Source organism: Dunckerocampus dactyliophorus, chromosome 11, assembly GCF_027744805.1.
Source record: "Dunckerocampus dactyliophorus isolate RoL2022-P2 chromosome 11, RoL_Ddac_1.1, whole genome shotgun sequence".
NCBI classification, from domain to species: domain Eukaryota; kingdom Metazoa; phylum Chordata; class Actinopteri; order Syngnathiformes; family Syngnathidae; genus Dunckerocampus; species Dunckerocampus dactyliophorus.
In genome coordinates, this window is record NC_072829.1 from 28381282 (window position 1) to 28401115 (window position 19834).

The 19834-nt window shown below is 42.5% G+C and overlaps 3 protein-coding genes across 4 annotated transcripts; 2 read left to right on the forward strand and 1 right to left on the reverse strand.

Moving 5' to 3' along the window:
• Positions 1-655: 655 nt before the first annotated feature.
• rad9a (RAD9 checkpoint clamp component A) lies at positions 656-13324 on the forward strand. The gene is made up of 12 exons (XM_054792295.1): positions 656-912; positions 1014-1084; positions 1153-1226; positions 1678-1726; positions 3543-3657; positions 3773-3872; positions 5631-5737; positions 5849-5955; positions 6027-6091; positions 6170-6259; positions 7177-7390; positions 8293-13324. Exons 1-12 carry the CDS (start codon positions 879-881, stop codon positions 8380-8382), a joined length of 1116 nt encoding a protein of 371 aa, XP_054648270.1. The 5' UTR covers positions 656-878; the 3' UTR covers positions 8383-13324.
• Positions 7678-14830, reverse strand: tbc1d10c (TBC1 domain family, member 10C). Of its 2 annotated transcripts, none has more exons than XM_054792294.1 (10): positions 14583-14830; positions 14313-14453; positions 13178-13277; positions 12998-13105; positions 12806-12912; positions 12590-12704; positions 12301-12366; positions 11993-12182; positions 11643-11800; positions 7678-10249 (listed from the first exon to the last, which is right to left on the reverse strand). In XM_054792294.1, the coding sequence occupies exons 2-10, from the start codon at positions 14447-14449 to the stop codon at positions 8984-8986; spliced, it is 2247 nt and encodes a 748-aa protein (XP_054648269.1). In that variant the 5' UTR covers positions 14450-14453; positions 14583-14830; the 3' UTR covers positions 7678-8983. The 2 variants fall into 2 exon arrangements, with proteins under 2 accessions (XP_054648269.1, XP_054648267.1); XM_054792292.1 differs by having other exon boundaries at positions 13178-13280.
• A 169-nt stretch (positions 14831-14999) lies between these two features.
• ndufs8b (NADH:ubiquinone oxidoreductase core subunit S8b) lies at positions 15000-19782 on the forward strand. Its single transcript, XM_054792296.1, has 7 exons — positions 15000-15056; positions 16083-16131; positions 16201-16260; positions 16341-16430; positions 18180-18352; positions 18473-18601; positions 19384-19782. Exons 2-7 carry the CDS (start codon positions 16083-16085, stop codon positions 19513-19515), a joined length of 633 nt encoding a protein of 210 aa, XP_054648271.1. The 5' UTR covers positions 15000-15056; the 3' UTR covers positions 19516-19782.
• Positions 19783-19834: the final 52 nt, after the last annotated feature.

The following is a 19834-nucleotide window of genomic DNA, read 5'->3' on the forward strand; positions in this document are numbered from 1 at the left end:
AATAGTTTTTCCTCCAGATTATTTTCTACTGCAAGGGTAGGGCAATAATTAAACAAGCTCTGCTTCTTCCTACTCCTTTTTTGGACATGTTGACTTGTGCAAGTGTAAAAATATGTGATGTTCATCAGTATGACTTGTTCAGCATGTCTGACGCAAATACAACTATTACCATTTGCACTAAGGGTGGCCACAAAGTGGTTGAAAATAAAGTTGCTCGCTGGTAATTTGTTAACAAACGTGTTTAAAAAAAAATCCAAATCGTTATGTAATATATCACACAATTTTCTGAATTTGTGGATACAACTAAAGAAAAATAGCAACATTGGAGTGAAGTCCACTTAGGTAGTTACTCGATAAACTATTATTTGCGGAGATGTATTTTTTTATGCAAAACTGGTCAAAGTTTAAGTTCAGGTGCATTAATAGAAATTGTGCAACAATTAAAATTAAAATTGTTACGTTGTTGAATTCTGATTAATTCTGTTGTGCACAGTTATTTTAAAAATAGTTTCCGTCTTTTCTTTTTCAATAAAGTATTTAAAGTGAGGCCTTTTTACAGTTCAGTTCTTGTGCGCCACAATCCCGTGTTGTTTTACCGACGCATGCGTGTACTTAAACCACGCCCTTCTTTGCCGTTTCGACTCTCCGATTGGACCACAGTCCGGAAGTGTTTTGTGGCAGCGTAAACAACACTACCAGTGTGAGTTTTCCAGTCGCCACACGACTATCAACCATAAAATAGACTCAGTTAAATACATATATATATATATATAAAAAAGACTATGACGACGGCACTCAGTATATATTTTTCCGGTTTGCTAAAGTCGCACAACTCGTTAGAAGTTAGCTGTTAGTTTAGCCGTGAAGGAGCTACAGAAATGGACTGCGTTGTGACGGGCGGAAACGTGAAAGGTGGACCATTTCTTTCTTTTTGTTTCTAATCATTTGGGCTTTGTGTGTCACATAAAAGTTACAATTGTTCTTTATTATTATTATGTGAATGTACGGTACAGTATTCGCCAAAGCCATTCACTCGCTGTCCAGAATCGGCGATGAGCTCTACGTGGAACCTCAGGAAAATGGGGTAAACTTATTTTGATGAACACGAACGAAGGGAGACTTGTACTTATGTTGTTTGTTTCTCTGTTGCAGTTTGCCTTGCGGTCTGTCAACTCCTCTCGGTCGGCGTATGCTTGCTTCCTGTTTGCGCCACTCTTCTTCAGCAGGTGCAGATTGTGTGTTCGTGATGTGCGGATGCATACTGAACTATTGATACCCCCGATAGCAGATATTTAGACACTAAAATCGATTCTCAAATGAAAATATCGATACTTCATTCATTTGAGGTAATGCATGTAACTAACAGGAACACAGTGGAAAGGAACTAAATTGTTGAGGCGAAATGATATGCTGTTGTGTACGATAAATTACTCTGATGTCTTGTATTCTTTATTTTATGATTTGATTTGAAATACACTTTTAAATTTACGTTAGGTGTAGTTGCACAAAGTATTGGTATCCGATACCAGCCTGAATTTTATTCGGTATGGAATCGGAAATTGAAATCAGTGGTATCACATGTGTGTGAGAGAGTGAGTGAGTGAGCATCATCTGCATCATTTGCATTGGACACTTTTGGAAATCTCACACCTGGTGTCCTCTCTCTCTTATGTGCAGGTACACCATACCCAGTGGGAATGTCTTCCGCTGCAAAATGGCAATAAAGGTGTGTGTAAATTATACTGCATGGACTCGTAGGTACTCTTTGGCCGAAGAAGGAACAACCCGCAAGCATATCACTGAAATAATTACAAACGGACAAAAGTGAGAATGCAGAAAAAAATACTAGAAATTAACAAATGAAATAAGACGAGCTTTTAAAAAGTCAGATTTATTTACCCGTATTTTGTTGCAGCAATCAGTGAATCCTTCCTTTAGCTGTAAATGAAACTCTTGCACCTGTCGACAAGTATTTTGGCAAACAGCACTGCTCACAAGCAAACTCTCGGGTTTGATGGGTGCCGTCTCCAGACTGCATGTTGTAGCGCTCTCCACAGCTGTTCAATTGGACTTAAGCCAGGGCTCACACAAGGCCATTTCAGAATAGTCAGATGTTTGTCCCTTAGCCAAACTTAAGTGTTTTTGGCTGGGTGTTTTCTGCCAGTGTCCTGTTGGAGGACAGGCTGAGACCAAGCTTTGTGACACCGGGCAACACATGTTGATCCAGAATGCCTCGATAGTCTTGAGATTTCATTGTAGCCTGCACAGGCTAAGGCGCCCTGTGTCGGATGCAGCAAAGCAGCCTTAGGTACCAACGCAGGGCTGGATGAGTATATTTTCAGGGTGTTGTGTTTCACCGCTTAAATGTAAGGACCGTTTTACGATGCCCACTGATGACGTCCAGGTTCCGAGTGAAAAAAGACGAGGGGCACGTTTATTCTTGCACCCAGCTCGTATCAACCGTCAGTCGCCATTCTCAACACGCACAACACACTTCCGGCCTTCAAAAATAATAGCGCTCTTTGTCACCTGTGTCTAATTGTGGAAACAAAATAAGGGTGTCATAAAAATATCTGACATTAATAAAGTGATCGGAATTACATCTGTGACGACGTCTTCCTTAATCACAAGCAAGATTTTGCAGCAGTTTGTGCTGAGGCTGTCATCCCATTAGAAAAGCTAGCCAAGCTACGTCCATTTCTCATTTATTGGACAAAATTGCATCTATAAATGTAAGGATTTTTGCATTTTATTCAGTAACCCAAATAGCACACACTCTATGCTGGTAAAATGAGTGGAAAAGGTAAAAAAACGGAATTGTAAAAAATTAATGGGGATGAGACGGATTTGGGAAAAAATAAAATGGAATTTGGGACAACAAAAAACTCCCACGCCTGAACTGCTGCACACAAAAGTGTGAAAGTTGGTACTGTGTAGTGCACTCCATTTTGTAGTCGCTTCGAGACATGGTTCAGGTACACTGACCGAGAGAAGTGAAACACACACAAGGGCCAAACGCTCCAGACACAGAAATGATCCTGAACCATAACCACCATGAGAGAAATTCTCACACAACACAAATTAAATTTGCCAGCCCACCAGGGGAGTCGGACCCGAGGGATATTACTCTTTGATGGCATAACTGGGCTGACTTTTGAAGAGGCAGAATGTCACACTTACATTTCTTTGTTAAACACTTGCCTGTAATGTTTTACGGTATAATCACAACCCATGTGCGTAGCTAATGTTGGGTGTGGCTCCCCTGGCAGCCAGGCAACTTCCATTTTCCCTCACGCAGTTGTTTTTCGGGTTTGCGTGTGTGTGTTTTCGGTATTTTCATTTTTCTTTTGCAATTGTTTTTGATCTTGCAGCATTCATGCGATCGCAGCATTTTCCCATTGCATTTGTTTGATGGTGTTTTTGCTTTTGGATTTTGTGTTTGGGCGTTGCATGTTTGCCCAAACTGGCACCATGTACATAATTCTTAATTCACATTCCGAACTGAACTGAGTTAACGTGTGTGTTCATACGTCAACATCCAGAGTGTGCAAGCAGTCTTCAGGTCTCTAGCATCTTTGGAGAAGACCGTAGAAAAGTGTCATATTGAGCTGGACGAGCAAAAGGACCGCCTCACCTTCACGCTGCATTGCAAACACGGTATGGCAGCCTAGCCTCCTTTTCTTTTGTTTGATGTCTTTTTTTTCCCTAAAAAAAAAAGAAAGTAAACCCATCCTCCGTATATTTCAACGTGGTACTGTTTTGTTGTCCACAGGCCTCTTGAAGACGCACAACCTCTCTTTCCAGGACAGTGAAAGCTTACAGGCCGTGTTTGATAAGGACAGCTGTGCCAACATACTTCGAGCCAATCCCAGGTATGTACTTTTGTGACGTGAGTGTGGTGGGTTAGCGTGGTCAGGCTTGGCTGTACTATAAAGGTGGCTCTCTTTTAACACAGCTAGATGACCGTGGTCATTTAGACTGGGCTCATGACCCGGTCCCGACCAGGTTGTGTCCAGAGTTTCATCTTAAAACCTGTGATGACAGCACCACTTCTTCACTGTGCAACTCATTTGGAGACGGTGTCAGCATTTACTGAGAACTAAAAAGTCTAAAAGTTACAGATTTTCGTCCGATGGGATCCGCTACATTTGCTCGCTTTTTGAGCCCAGCGTCAGGAATAAAATGGAATATGAAACGTTCATTAGAAAAATGTTCGCAGAGGTACATGTCCAAGCAGTTCTTAGCCCGTTGGTCTTTTTATATTATAATATTTACTGGAGGAATAGGCACCAATCAACTGGGGGGGAAAAAAACACCTCTTTCTTCTAACAAAAAGGAAAAACTTGTCACAAAACACATCAACACTGCCAACTAGTGGTCACCATGAGGTAATTGGTTCCAGACCCGACCACGATAAGTGAATTTCCTCCAAGTAGGATTCAATATTAATACATGGAGTATTTATGTAGTATTTATGTAGTTATGGAAAACCTGTTTATGTTCTTTTCAATACGTTTTTTTTATTATTAGGGCCTTCTAGACATGAAATAACATCCGTGCAGCCACCTTTACATTTCTCTGATGTAATCAGAGAAAATAAGACATACTATTAGACATAAGTAAGATAACATGGACTCACGCGTTAGCAGTTCTTTGTTGTTTTTTAGGACAGCGTACTTCCTGCGGTGGCTGTTGTCTCTTCATTGTATTGTAATGGCGGCTTTAAATGGCTTTACACTCGTATTACCCAATATAATAGACATCATAAGAGTAAATAAGCCATTTAAGATGTAAATAAAACTCCGTGTTTGTAACCACAAATGAGTTCCCCAGGGTACAGATGTGTGAAGGACAGAAAGTGACGTCGGCACTTCGGAGTTGAGTTTTAGCTTGTCGTGGGTTATGTCCCCAACAGTAGCCTTTGTTATTATTATGATTATTATATCGTTATTATTATTGTGCCTGTTGTGAGATCATTTAAACCTGCAATGCATGCCTGTTCTGACTATCATGTCTGGTGCTTGTCTCACCGAACAATTCCTGACACTCAGTGGCCACTGTAGAATACTACATTCACAAGTAGAATGCTTCTTCTGCCTTGTATTTGTATTTTGGTTCATTTAGTTTGTTCATTTAGATATGTTTATGCTTGAAAATGCTTAATTTAGGCCAAGAATAAGTACAATTTGCTTAAATGTGCATTTTTTCCCAATAATAGGCCGTATTCAACCATGAAACAGCAGTCAAAATTAAATGAATATGCACAATGTTGTGCTTGCATAAATTCAAACATTAAGGGTACAGTGTAGTAATCGCATGTACACGCTCAGCTATTTCCTGCCTTCTTTCTTCCCTCGCTCCCCCTCATGTGAATGCGCACCGAGCACAAAGCCGAGAACCGAACTCGACGAAGTAAGTTGACAACCACGTTTGCGGTACCGTTTAACTCTATTTGGGGAATTTAGGTGTTGTTGTGCAGCATCATGAGCACAAAGCCCGGGTACGTTGAGCCACTTTGGCAGCACAGTGGTTGGTTTTCCTTTGCAGCATGCAAATACGGTACAAAAAGGACCCTGGAACTTGGAAGATGAAGCGTCTTTAGCTTCTCTAACCTCTTCACTTTTCATCAGGCTGCTTGTGGACACAGTTGTGCATTTCCCTCTCTCTCTGGAGGAAGTGACTCTTTCTGTCAGCGATGAAAGAATGTGGCTCAGGAACCACGTGGATGAAGATTTAGGTGACAAAAAAATTTATTATATATTTTTATATATATATTATATGCAGTTTTACTGATCATTTGTAGTTCAAGTGTAAGCGAACAAGCTTTTGTTTGCCTTTGGCTGTATAGAGCAGTCCAAGGCCATGCTGACTGAACTGTGTCTGGCCTCTGAGGAGTTTGACCATTTTGCCGTCCAAACTCAGAGCAGCATCACCTTCTGTCTAAAGGAGCTACGGGTGAGAAATAAACACTTTTAAAGGCGGGAAACCGCCCATCACCAAGTTGAATTGCATCATCTCACCTGCAGGGTTTGCTGCTTTTTGCCGAGTCGACAAGTCTCCCTATTTCTGTGTACTTTGACGAAGCGGGCAGGTGTGCTCCTTGACGTCAAGACATTGCACATCACCGCCTTTATATTGACTTTATTAAATGAGTTTGTGTCTGCTTTAGCCCTCTTGTGCTCTCGGTAACCGACAGCATCCTAGAGGGGAACTTTGTGCTGGCCACGCTTTCGGACGATGCTCGAGCCACCGTCAGAAGGTAACAAACAAAAACATTGCACACGCTCAACAGATCTACAGTATTGGACGAGCCCCCTCATTTTTTTATCTTAAGACTACCGACAATTGTATGCTTCCAACTTTGAGGGAACGGGCACTTTTCTGGATGAGTTTGGTGTGGAAAAACCTGAGCGCACTGACCTCAACCCCACCCCAAGTCCTTTTGTCCCGCAGTAGTGACCTCGGACCTTACAAATGTCCCAACAGACGCGCTCCAAACCCTTAAACTCCAAAATATCACCAGATGGACTTCTGACGTCATGCTTAAAATACATGTGGAGATCTAATTCTGCAAACGATAAGAACTAAGTAGTGTGCAAAAGACACAACAACACGACTTTATTTGTCTCTCAGCTCATGGGTCCCCAACCTCCGGGCAGGGAAACTTTCAGGCTCAATGATTAAAAAAAAAAAAAAAAAAGTAAATGTGTAAATAACTACGTACATTTGTATGTAAATGCATATAAATTTTGGCAATATGGGACATTATTTTATTCAAAAAATAATATAGAGTTAGAAATCTCACAGTTTTTGCATGTTTGGTGCGAGCGGTGATCCGTCCCACTTTGTTCAACGGTCCTTGACCACACCGTAGTCGTGTGCGTGTGCTTACATTCTTCCGCGCTGCACGGACAGACTACGTACTATACTGCATTTTTCCTCTTTTTCTTTCACCTCATATTTGCTCCCAAATGCTGATACTATGTGCGAAAGCATAAAGTTGAGAAAAATGATCGCTTTGATGACGTGACTGAGTGCTAATGTGCACATTTGGTCGGTGCACAACCTCAAGTTCATTCATGGAAGCGCACTGCTTCAAACAACCTCCATGGTCCTCTTGGTGGACGGCTGGTGGGTCTGCATTCATTTTGTGTTTTTTCAACTCCACTCCTCAAGAGGGCACACTCCCCCGCCACCGCCTCCTCCCGACGACTTCATGAACGACGACATGGACTCCTACCTCATTGCCATGGACACCAGCATTGCACCTGGCCCTGCTCAAGCTCATTCCGCCACTTCAAAACAGCACAAGGGAGCCAATCACAGGCCAAGACTGCACAGTCAGGAGGAAGAGGGAACGGCTGAAGGAGATGTGCCGCCGAATAAGAAGGTTTGTCTTTTTTTTTTTTCTAGAAGAATCTGCCTCAAGAGTTACATTTTGAATTGCAATCACCATCGTGCATGAGGTATGATACCAGTAATGGCAAAGAGGCAAGGTGTGATAATAACCATAGAACCAGAAATGCAACTTACTGTTACAGAGGAAAGGGTCTGGCTGCTCAGTACATTCATTGGAATATGAGCGATACAATGAATGAAATATGAATGACATTTTTTTTTATTTTTTTTTAACCACACTGAAAATGCGTATTCATTTTCTGACCATGAGTAGTTGTACTTTATTTTATTATAGAGTGGTTAACATATTTTTACACTGCTCTTTTGAAAACTGCTCTTTTTTTGGGGAATTTTGTCCATTATCCGCACTCCTTATTTGAGGCATGAACACACGTCATATGTGATCATGAATGTACCTGTTACTGCATGGTCACAGAATGTATATAAAACCATAAAACCTTTAAATAGCAGGCTTTCTAGGCGGAATAGGTGTGTCCCATTACGTGCATTAATCAGCTGCCTTTTTTTAGCTGTTTTTATATATTTAGAAGGCACACAAAAGAGAAAGACGTGTGTTCACGTCTCATAAGGATTGTGGATGAGGGGCAACATAAATTTTAAAAGGTGCAGTTTTCCTTTAAGGGTTTTATGATGGCAACAACCTGGAAGAAATGAATTCAGTTTGCATTATTTTTTCATGGGAAAAATTGTTTTGAAATCAGAACAACTTGGAAGTCAACCAGCGACACAAAAAGGATCGTGTTTGCCTTTGGAGGCTCCACAGTCATCGTTCAAACATCATTTGCAGTTGTCTTCTTTGGCTTGTGGTGACGTACCGCAGAAAGTTAGGTATAATTATCTCTAATATTCCAACCCCTTTGTGTTCTTCCCCAGTTCTGTTCCTTGTTCTTCGGGTCAGTGCTTCCTACATCTTCACAGACGAGCAACCAGGAAGTGCTGGCCAGTGATAGTGAGGACGACTGACTGACAGAAACTGATGAGTGGTGATGAAAAGCCTTAGACCAAGTGTTATTTTGAGTGGTAAAGCCTGAACTTTTATTTTGGAGAAAATAATGCTAATAGCAACCACCATCTATCCCAGCTGACTTCGGGCGAGAGGCGGGGTACATCCTGGACTGGTCGCCAGCCAATCGCAGGGCACATCGAGACAAACAATAATTCACACTCACAATGATAACTATGGACAATTTCGAGTCGCCAATGAACCTAACGTGCACGTTTTTTTGGAACGTGGGAGGAAACCGGAGTACCCGAAGAAAACCCACGCACGCATGGGGAGAACATGCAAACTCCACACAGCGGAGATTCAAACCCAGATCTTCTCCTGACTGTGTGGCCTGTGTGACTGTGTGCTCACCACTCAGCCACCTTGCGGCCCTAGCAACCACCATGCGTGAGTGCAAAATAGTCATCTCCTCTTTTATTATTATTATCATTGTTGTTGGGCTACAGTGTGACCTTTTAGGAATCATGTTGAAAAGAAACATAAAGCACTAGATTTTTTCTGAGGAGCTTTGAATAAATCAACCTGAATTTCCTAAACATGCCAAGAAAATGGAATGTGTTAAAAGTAAGATTCAGCATAGGAAAAAGAACTTTTCATTGTCTCTCGCTGGACCTGAAAACTTTTACCCCTTGTTTGCGGTTTCCTCCTCTCTCCCTCTTTCTCCTTCTTCTCCTCCTCTTTATCCCTCCTTTCCTGCTCCTGTGGCTGCCACCACCTCCTCCTCCTCCTCCTCTCCTCCTCTTCCACTAGCTCATCACTAAAGTCCTGGATCAAGATCGTAGGGACTTGTATTCCGGTGCCCACCACATTTTTGGGTTGCCTGCGGAAGAGACTAAAATGTTTAGCTGGTTCAGTGTGAGGAACGGTCGGGTTTGGAGAGTTGGCAGGTGCTTGACGGGGGTCGGTGAAGAGATCTTTTGAGAGGCGGCGTGTTAACCTGGAGGACTTGCGGATACAGACGTCACCGGAAAGGCTTCTGTTGCAGCTACTGTAACCGCTTTTCTCCTTCCGTGCAAGACTCCCAGTCGCCTTGCAGGCTTGGTTGAGATTTATTTCCTCATTTGCTTGTTTTTTTTTACTTGTGCTTTGTGCACCCCCTCCCTGATGGACGTGTTCAACAACGGTATTCGTGTGACATATCTTTGCACTACTTTGCATATCAGCTGCCAATTGTTGCTGCATGATGTTTGCGTGTTCCCCGGCCTTGTCTTCTTGGGTCTGCGCCAGAGCGTCACCTTGCTCCTTTCTTTGGAGGCGGGGCCCCCCCGCGGTGTCTTCTGATGACTCAGTCCTGTGATATTTATCCTTCTGCGAGGAGCTCCTGTCATCTGGCCGATGCGTTACTGTTGGGGATTGAGAGCTTTTGGCAGCTTCTTTGGAGTTGTCCTGCTCCAAGTCTGTCTTTCTTTTCTGCATCTTTTCCACGTTTTTCATCGCTTCAGTTTGTGTCATTTCTCTCTTTGCCATGCCTCTTTGTGGGTTAATGCCACCTGTATCCTTAAAGCTCAACTCGTTGCAGCTCCTCCAGTCCTTTGAGAGATGCCTCGGAACTCTTTCCCAGACGTTCCCGCCTTTCCTCCACCTGGAGGAAGACAGCGACAGGCTGGAAGCCGAGCGGGTGAGGGGCACAGACAGATTCCCCGTCTCTCTCTCTTTCTTTTCCAGGTCCTCCTGGTTGTCTTGAGCCCTCGCCCATGCCATACGGTAACCCTGGCAGCGACCTCTGGGGTCAAAGGTGGACGAGGGTCTGTCTTTTCTCCACTTTGCCAGCTCCTTCTCCGTGTGTCTCTCCAGATCGCTGGCTGATAGTGGGATAGCACACACCTGAAACCGGAGGTTGAACATGTGGTTACTGTTTCATGGCAAACATACTCCCTGTCAGTCACTGCAGCGTACACTCCTGATTAAAATGTTAAGACCAGTTGAAAAATGGCAAGAATTTACATTTTGCACTGTTGGCTCTTAAGGAGCTTCTAAGTAGAGCTTCAAAATGGGAGTGAGACAAAAACATTTTTGAGTAAGCAATTTATTGCAAATAAGCAATAAAGTGAAATAGGCTGATCATCAGCTGATCAAAAGTTTAAGACCATAGCTAATAGAACAACTAAAATAAAAATAGAAATACAATAGGAAAAAAAAAGACTCAGTAATGTGCTGCTCTGTTCTTGTTTGACGCCCCTGCACAACCTGAAACTCCATTGTTCCATTGAAGGATCATGAGGGCGTCCCCTCCACTGTGCCGTGTGGAAAACATCTCAGGTGGGATCTCCTTGCCATGCCAGTAACGTTGGAAGCCATCAGGACCGTCAAGGTTACATTTTTTCCTCATCAGAGAATAAAACTTTTTTTCCACCTTTCAATGTCCCATGTTTGGTGCTCACAGGCAATTCCAAACGGGCAATTTTGTGGCGTTGAAGGAGACGAGGCCTTTTGAAGACCCTTTTTTTTTCTCTTAAAACCCTTCTCTCAAAGATGGCGTCTGATGGTTATTGGACTGCACTCGGCGCCAGTAACAACCTTCCTTTGGGCCGAGGATGGTCCCGTGTCTTGACGGATCCTCCGGCTCAGGGCTGGTGAATTTCTTTTTAGTCTAACACTTGACTTTTTTGTTCTATAACCCTCAGGATGTTTGAAGAAGTTTCAAATGACTGTCCTACCGCGTCCAACCTCAGCAGCAATGGCGCGCTGCAGCTCAACAATCCCACCGCATTCAAAGAGAGAAAGTCTTTTTGCCTTTGCCATCAAGAGATCATGACCGTGTGAATACCTCACAGAAAATGACATTGAGTCCACATGTTTGCCAAGTTTTTGGCTTTTAAAGGCTGTGGTCTTAAACTTATAATCAGCTCATTTGACTTCAAAGCTTGTTTTCAATAAATTGCTTACTCAAAAAAAGTTGTTGTCTCTCTCCCATTTCTTCTTTTCGCATTTTGAATTTCTACTTAGAACCTCCTTAAGGTCCAACAGTGAAAACATTTTAAATTATTGCAATTTTTCAACAGGCCTTAAAATTTTGACAAGGAGTGTATAATTGACCCAAATATAAGACATTTGGTCGTATATTTGGCGAGATTTGCTACATGAGATACATGCAAACCAACAGGTGGCGCCAAAGCAAGTCAGAGCTTTTCCTCTGTCACTCACACACTAGTGCTAGAAAAACACAGCCGCGAATGTCTTAAAAGTTGTCAGCCAGTTGAGATCGTGTTGTTCTTACCTCTGCGATGAAGTCGTCCTCCACTTCTTGGACCTCACACCTGACATCTCTCAGCCTCTGCAGAGTCTCCATCTGACCCTGGCACCGCTTTCTTTGCTCGGCCCGACCCAGCACCCTCCGCACCAGCACCACTGCCACCTGCAGCAGCACCCGCACCCCTTATACATGACACGGATAACTATGTTGGTTATTGTTGTGGTTTCCTACTGCATCAAACTGAGAGGTGCTGTCCCTGGAAACAGCTCTCAGTATGCAAATAAAGTACAATTCACAATATTGTTATGCATTATCTTGGGTGTTATTTAAGTGGTGGTTGTTTGGGATCTCATGGGTGTAAGCGAGGGATTTACCATTGCAGAAAAACAGGTCCCACACTCGTAGCAGGGTGTTGAAGGGCAGGTGGCGTGTGAACAAACACATCAGCCAGTCTGTGGCGAACATCAGGGGCTCCACCCCGTGCTGCTGCAGGTGTTTGTATGCGGGGGGGCAAGCTCTTTTCAAAACCCAGGTCAGCATCGTTGCATCGAACAAGACTCCTTCCTTGGTGACACATGCAGCTCAGGATGAACAGTCCCAGCATTCATGAAGGTGTCACCACTATTATGATGAGGTGTTCACTGACATGCTGTATACTGTGTGTTAACTTGTGTAGCCTCACCAGCAGAGGGCTGTAGTATCCTGGTAGGTAGAGCTCACTAATTTGCACCAGACACCAGAAGGCCTCCTGTCACAGGTCAGCATCCACAAGACGACATTAAAACCCGTTCCCTTTTAATTTGCAAACCATTTTGACTGTTGAATGAATGTACTGTATATAACTTCTTCGCTTATCTTTACAAAATATCAATGTGGCCCTTGCATCCTTTCATTTTTCACTATGTGGCCCTCAGTGGAAAAAGTTTGGACACCCCTGCCTTAAGAGTTAAGTAGAGAATAATTCTCAGTACCTCAGCTGGCATGTTCATCAAGAGGACTGCAGCCACTGGTCCTTGAGCCTGGCAGTACCCTTCCTCGGGTTTGTACTGAGTGTAGGCTTTCAACACCCGGAACAATCCTTGCTGCCTAGACACGCACAACAGGACTGGGTTCCGATAAATCTGCCTTTAACGTAAAAGGCAAATGGCAACATCAAATATGACAAATAGTGTTTGAATGCAGCGTACCCGTGTCCCTCCTTGGAGAGGAACATCTCGTGGAAAGGAAACTGTCGGTCCAGATCTCTCTCAATGACGGCCACCCACTGCTGCGGAGCGACCTTTGAGTCCAGAGACTGGCACGGGGTGGGGGGTGAGTGAGATGAGTAATATGTGTTTTGTATTGTTGCATCTGTCCGTTGTGTCTGAGGTTTTTTTTACCTGGAAGAGGTGTTTGCTGTTGTTAATCCTGGTGACGGCGCCACACAGCCGAGGCCAGCACTTTGCTCGGAGTGAGGATGGGATGCCTTTCTGACACTGAACTTTGACCTGCCATCAACACACTGGCCAACTGAGACAGATAGATGATAGATAGATGGGTAGATAGGTAGGCGGGCATACCATGTTGTTCTTTTTTAACAAGATGCTTTCCCATTGGTCCATGACATTGATCCACTTGGCTTCCCTCTGTCTGACCAGTTGAGGTCGTGGGCCCACAGTCCTGCTGACAAATCAAATCAATAAAAAAAATGCAATTTTCCTCAGAAATAGCCTGAAATGTAATTCATTTTATTGCTGTATAGTGTGGGGGACAGGGAATGATGCCGGGGGTTCAGAGTTGAGTGTGTTACGGCCGCAACAGTGGCCCGTGTCATTATTAGGATCGTTATTATTATTGTTCTGTTATTGTTGTGTGTCTCACCGAACATTACAGTGACACTACTGACACCAAGTGACCAGTGTAGAATACGATATATTACAATTTTAAATCGTCTTCTTATATTTGTATTTTAGTTCATTTAACCATTTTTATGCTTGAAAATGCTTCATTTAGACAAAAAAAATGTAACATTTGCTTAAATATGCATACTTTTTGACCAATAACAGGCCGCATTAAACCGCGATGTTGCGAGGGACGACCTGGAATTTTATTCCACCCACCTGCGACTCACTCTTCATATTGTTACACACTTTCTTTTTGTGTTGTGATTGTAAATTTTAGCAGTATGGATTTAATTAGAGATCTCTTCAAATGGTTAAATGAGGAGAGTGCACACTACCCACAAGGTAGGCCCTGAAGAAGTGTGCGCGGCATGCGTACAATTGTCAGTTTAGATTGGTGGCGCTCAAGCAGCAGGAAACAGGAAAACCACACGGCAGCGGTGTGCAGGCTCCATGGCAACAGGTGAAGGTGGAACGAGTGAGGAAAGCGTGAAGGCAAAGTAGGCATTTCTGCAATCATCGTTTAACTGTGCGTTCACACACCGGCCTAGTTGACCTTTCATTTACTTGTCACGTCATGCATATTTCAACTACATTCCCTTTTAGGCGTGTTGCCTTTTAGTCAATAGCTTGTGTGGCTTGTCTTCACGCTTTTTTTTTTGTGTAGTTGACGGAGATTTCCGTCCCGCAACAGAAGAAATCTGACAATAGAATCAGTTCTAAAAACACAAACCAATCCGACTTAAATAACATTCAAACACTGACAATTGATAGAACTGTGCCTTCACACAAGCACAAAGGAGGAACTGCTCACCAGGCTTCAGATCCATTGGACACGATGAAGCCAAAGCGGTCTGTCTGGGGTTCAGAGCTGACCTCCGACCCCGTGTCACATCCAGAACTGTCCTCATCACTGCACATCTTTCGGCCTGGCCTGGATGGACTCAGCATTTTACTGAAAGGAGGTGAGAAATGATGGCACTGATTAACATGATAACAGCTCCGTCTACCATTCAGCCATGTAAATTCAACTAGAAAATAAAAATAATGATATAGTTGAGTTGTTACTTATAAAATGAGTTACCTTCTTGCATGTTTGCCCTGACAGTCCTCTGAAGGTGTGCGAGATTCTCTGGTGGTGGAAAATGACTAACTTCCTCTTACTCGCTTGCTCTTTGGCCTCCCCTTCTCTCTCCGCAGCTCCCACTGACACTGACGCATGATGTTACCTCAAATCAACTTCTCTCGGCCCAGTATGGGCATGCATGGAAAATATGTTTCTTTGCTAGAAAATGACACATTCATCATGACACCAATGTGAGTGAGTAATGAGCTTCCTCTTTTTTCTGCAGAGTTTCAATACAGCATCATCATCATCATCTGAACAAAAATCCAATCAGGATAGAATTAAAGAATGCTAAAAAAAAAACAGTGTACAGTGTATTGTACTGTACTGTATTGTTTCACAAATTACCGAGGGCCATGAATGCACCCTGGCCCTTACTGCGCATGTCAGTTAGGGGTGTCTTCCGGTTGAAGAGCTACACAGACAGCAGAGGTAAGACTTACCAAAGGTCAATATAAACAAACGACGACTTATAGTTTCTTAATTAAAATATCAACATCAGGAACTGTCGACTGACTAATGAACACTTATTTGAACTTCTCAACTATCTAACGGATAGAGATAGTCCTCTGTTTTGCCAAGTTAGCTTGTGTGCTAGCCTATGAGATTTTGAAAGCGTCGCGTGATGCTCTGTCAGTGTTATTAAACGTCAGACCTAGACATTATAATTATTATTTTATCCGAAAAACACATTTTTGTTATGTTGCTGAAGTACGACACAATGTTGTGTAGCAATTATGAAATAAATGTACCTGCGCATCATTACTTAATATGTTAGTGGCGTTATATGCAATATGACAGGCCACGTGTTTTAAACTGTTTAAACCCACCCACCAACTGTTTAAACCCACCCACGCATATTCATGTTATAAATCCCGTAGGTAACAGCCTTCGAACAACACAACACGTGAATGCTCACAGTTAGTTTATTTCGATTCTTCCGGCATACCTCAAATGTGTCACGCAGTTTGTGTACTACCAGGCATTACCTCCTGGGCGGCGCTCCTACAGTTGTTGACGGTGTTCTTCAGAGTCGTGTCAATAAAGTCAACATTCGATATTTAGATTATGGAAGCCCGTTTCCGCCACTGAAAGAAAAAAATATAATAATTGTAAGTCATAATTAAGAGTTAAAAAATCTAATTTATGAGATAAAAAGGGGAAATTATGAGATAAAGTCATAATTATGAGATAAAAAGTTAAAATACAAACTGCACATGTGCCGATTGTCATGTGACAAAGGCGCCAGTAAAGACGAGGACACGTGCAGTTTGTAACTCATAATTTTATCCCATAATGGGGACTATTTATCTCATAATTATGACTTTTTATCGCGTAATGTTGACTTTTTCTCTCTTTATTATGACTTACCATTGGGATTTTTTTTTCTTTCAATGGCGGAAAGGACTTCCATATTAGATTGTATCTTTTTATTTGATTTAAAAAAAATGTCTTTAGATGTCTGCTTCACTGAGTCTGCGTCTTCTCTACTGCTACGCCAAGCCAGGTACTTCCTATTCAACAGTGATATTTTTTAAAATTACAACATTAAAAACACATTTGTGTGAATTTGCAGGCACGTTTGGATGCACTCTTGCACGTCCATTCAGCGTCAGTGTGCAGCGCAGCGGCTTCAGTGAGTCCTCTGTTCCGGCTTATAGATCTGCGATATCTGCATTCAATGTCATGTTTTTAACCGTCTCCCTGTCATTGCAGAGTATGTTAATGCTCAAGAGCAGCCCACAGACTTGAAGTCCATCACTGACCGTGCTGCAACCACTCTCCTATGGACAGAGCTCTTCAGAGGTGCCACATCATTCATTTGCTAGCATGATCACCACTATTCGTGTTAGCAATGTACAAAACAAAACCACCCACATTCCAGACTGCCCTAGTATCGTAGCCTAGTAGACGCATTGTTTGCTCATTATGTGAATGCTTAGGAACAAGTCAGCAACACTAATGTCATTATGCGCCATATTCAGTGCATTTGTCTGATTTGTACAACTCTCCAGTTGCATTGAATGCAGTACTCTCAAAATTTTCAAACTGATCGCTCTGATGGCCACGGTACTGTGATACTTCTCACAGCCCATAGGAGGGCATGTAAGCATGGTATTTGTGGATCGTTAAGCTATGACGTGTTGACTGGCATTACAATGTAGGCTCTGAGACAGCATATTTAGCATTTATAAGCAATTTCTGAGTGCGTTTTGAGTAATCGTTTTTTTAATTGATGTTAGCTCATTACATACTGTAAATTCTCCAGTGAATGTCTCTGTCCAATTATATTAGCTTTAACAGCTGTGGGCACTGATAGATACTGACACAGTCGTCCCTCGTTTAGTGCATTTAATTGGTTCCAGAGAACCGTGATAAATCAATTTCCGCAAAGTAGGATTCCTTATTTATAAATCAAATATCTTCTTCATAGAGCATAGAAAACCCGTTTACGATCTTCTAAATACAGTTTTTAACATTATTAGAGCCCACTAGACATGAAATTACGCCCCTATAGTCAGCTTTACACTTTTATTACCCAATATAGTAGATAGAATCAGAGAAAATAAGCCATTACACATAAATAAGATAACATACACTCACGCGTTAGCAGTACCTTGTTGTTTTTTCTGGACAGCGTACTTCCTGCGGTGGCTGTTGTCTCATCAATGTATTGTAATGGTGGCTTTAAATGGATTTATACTCGTATTACCCAATATAGGAGACATAATAAAAGTAAATAAGCCATTTATGACGTAAATAAAACGCCTGTGTGTGTCGCAGTAAATGTGTTCCCAAAGGGGACCTTAGTTGCAGGCGGACAGGAAGTGATGTCAGAGGTTCAGAGTTCAGTTTTAGGTTGTCTTGGGTTATGACCCCAACAGTAGTCCGTGTTATTAATATTAATTAATTATTAGGTTATTATTGTGCCTGTTGTGAGATCATTTAAACCTGCAATAAATGCCTGTTCTGACTATCGTGCCTGGTGCCTGCCTCACCGAACAATTACTGACACCTAGTGGCCAATATAGAATACTACATTTACAATTTACAACGCTTCTTCCTTGTATTTGTATTTTAGTTCATTTAGCCATTTTTATGCCTGAAAATGCTTAATTTAAGGCAAGAATAAGTACAATTTGCTTAAATATGCGTATTTTTCCTAATAATAATCCATATTCAACCACAAAACAGCGATTATTCATGAATTATTTTTTCGAAAGCCCGCAATAGAGTGAGGGCACGACGGTCGAGCGAGGGACGACGTTCTGGCTTTTTATTTACTCCACAAGATGGCAGTAGCTGCATTTCAAGTATCGTGGATGGTCAGCAACTTCTGCATGCTTATTGAAATGCAGATTGCGCTACTCAGCTGTGGTCAAAGAGAGCTACGTTTTCCTTCCCACTTTCTCATGCACTCCAAATCATTAAAGTCTTAAAAAATGAATTACCTTGTTTCAAACAGTATAATGAGTTGCCCCGTCCTAATACTAAACTCCCTGGCTGTAATTACAGTACAGTATGTTGTAAATCATTCTTTGGCCCCTCCCTCAGGTTTAGGTATGACCATGAGTTATCTTTTCCGTGAACCCGCTACCATCAACTACCCCTTTGAGAAGGGCCCCCTGTCACCTCGCTTCCGTGGTGAGCACGCCCTCCGTCGCTACCCCAGTGGGGAGGAGCGATGCATCGCTTGCAAGCTCTGTGAGGCCATCTGCCCCGCTCAGGTGATCACGAACACACGCACACACAGCTGCGTGTCTGTTCTCTCCTCTATTTGTAGCTCATATGGTTTACTAATTGCTCTGTTGATGTGATGTTTGGTTTTCTGCTCTGATGCTGCCCAGGCCATCACCATTGAGGCTGAGACTCGAGCCGACGGCAGCAGGAGGACGACGCGTTACGACATTGACATGACCAAGTGCATCTACTGTGGCTTCTGCCAGGAAGCCTGTCCGGTGGATGCCATTGTTGAGGTGAAGCCCTTGAAATACAGTAGATCCTTCAAGATACCCCCCCGACCCCTTGGTACTCCTATATACCTTTTATAACATGCCTCTCAGTTATTAAAAACATTTTCAATTCAGTTTCACACATTACATCACACATGTTCTGTGTTTTCTGTCTTCTATAGTTGGTAACACATGTGCACAGTTGATGTTATTTCAGGTATCAACTTATTATTAATGGTCCCACCTTGGCTACCCAAATGAAAGATGTCTGCTCTGCCATTGCTCGCACGGGAAGTGCTGCTCTAACTTGCACTAGGGACCGTCAATAAATAACTATTGTGCTGAAGAGAGTTTGTTGAAAGAGAAAGTCGTATATTCTAAATCACACCACAAACTGATCTATAACCACGTCAAATGATTGGTCCTACCCTAAAAGTATTTTGTACTGCCAATTTGATCTTTCATTGGATCTTTTATTGGATTAGGGGTCAGGTCCCTAATAATCCAACAGTGGTTTGCTACGAAAGGCAAATAATATTGTTGGTCATGCTGTGTAATAAAAAAGTAAATTGGTTTGCATTAGTTTTAATGCTTTGAAGAGCTATTTTCAGAACCATATTCAATTCCAGAAATTCATGTTTGTAACAAAAGCTTATTATTAAAAAATAATAATAAAATGTGGCTCGGGACATCCCTAGCATATTTGGATACATGCGGTATATATTGTGAAACTCTGAAATGCCAGTTGCACCTGTAAATATATCCAACACGGAGTTTAAAACTTGTGGTTGTTCTCCTTCCTTCAGGGTCCAAACTTTGAGTTCTCAACAGAAACACACGAGGAGCTGCTGTACAACAAAGAGAAGCTCCTCAACAATGGAGACCGGTGGGAGGCTGAGATTGCAGCTAACATCCAAGCAGACTACCTGTACAGATAAGACTCATCAGCGTAAGCCGTCTGGATGTGTCCAACATGCAAGTCCAGTCCAGTGCATCAGCATCTATTAGCAGCTTTACAAATATTTGTTTTGCGTAAGGAATAAAATCTGACACCTGATGTTGGCTTTATAGCCTACAGTGTTTAGCCTCAGCACACGCTGTGATTTTTGTCAGCTGCATAAATAACTTATTGTTTCACAGCCAAGGCTTGTATTTGTGTTTTCCCTCATGCTACAAAAATCTTGAAATAAATTAGGTTTTCAAAATGTGACTGTTGTCAAAATGTGTCCTGTGATTGGCCGGTGACCAGTCCAGGGT

What these genes read in the sequence shown, in the direction of transcription:
- rad9a (XM_054792295.1), top strand. Translation starts at nt 879, where the DNA reads ATGGACTGCGTTGTGACGGGCGGAAACGTGAAAG. An exon ending in TCTGTCTAAAGGAGCTACGG is followed by an intron (nt 5,956 to 6,026) that starts GTGAGAAATAAA and finishes TCTCACCTGCAG; the next exon opens with GGTTTGCTGCTTTTTGCCGA. An exon ending in TACTTTGACGAAGCGGGCAG is followed by an intron (nt 6,092 to 6,169) that starts GTGTGCTCCTTG and finishes TGTCTGCTTTAG; the next exon opens with CCCTCTTGTGCTCTCGGTAA.
- tbc1d10c (XM_054792292.1), bottom strand. Translation starts at nt 14,449, where the DNA reads ATGCTGAGTCCATCCAGGCCAGGCCGAAAGATGTGCAGTGATGAGGAC. An exon ending in TGTTAAAAAAGAACAACATG is followed by an intron (nt 13,106 to 13,177) that starts GTATGCCCGCCT and finishes TGTTGATGGCAG; the next exon opens with GTCAAAGTTCAGTGTCAGAA. An exon ending in AGGACGACTTCATCGCAGAG is followed by an intron (nt 10,250 to 11,642) that starts GTAAGAACAACA and finishes CTCCGGTTTCAG; the next exon opens with GTGTGTGCTATCCCACTATC.
- ndufs8b (XM_054792296.1), top strand. Translation starts at nt 16,083, where the DNA reads ATGTCTGCTTCACTGAGTCTGCGTCTTCTCTACTGCTACGCCAAGCCA. An exon ending in CTACTGCTACGCCAAGCCAG is followed by an intron (nt 16,132 to 16,200) that starts GTACTTCCTATT and finishes GTGAATTTGCAG; the next exon opens with GCACGTTTGGATGCACTCTT. An exon ending in ATGGACAGAGCTCTTCAGAG is followed by an intron (nt 16,431 to 18,179) that starts GTGCCACATCAT and finishes CCCCTCCCTCAG; the next exon opens with GTTTAGGTATGACCATGAGT.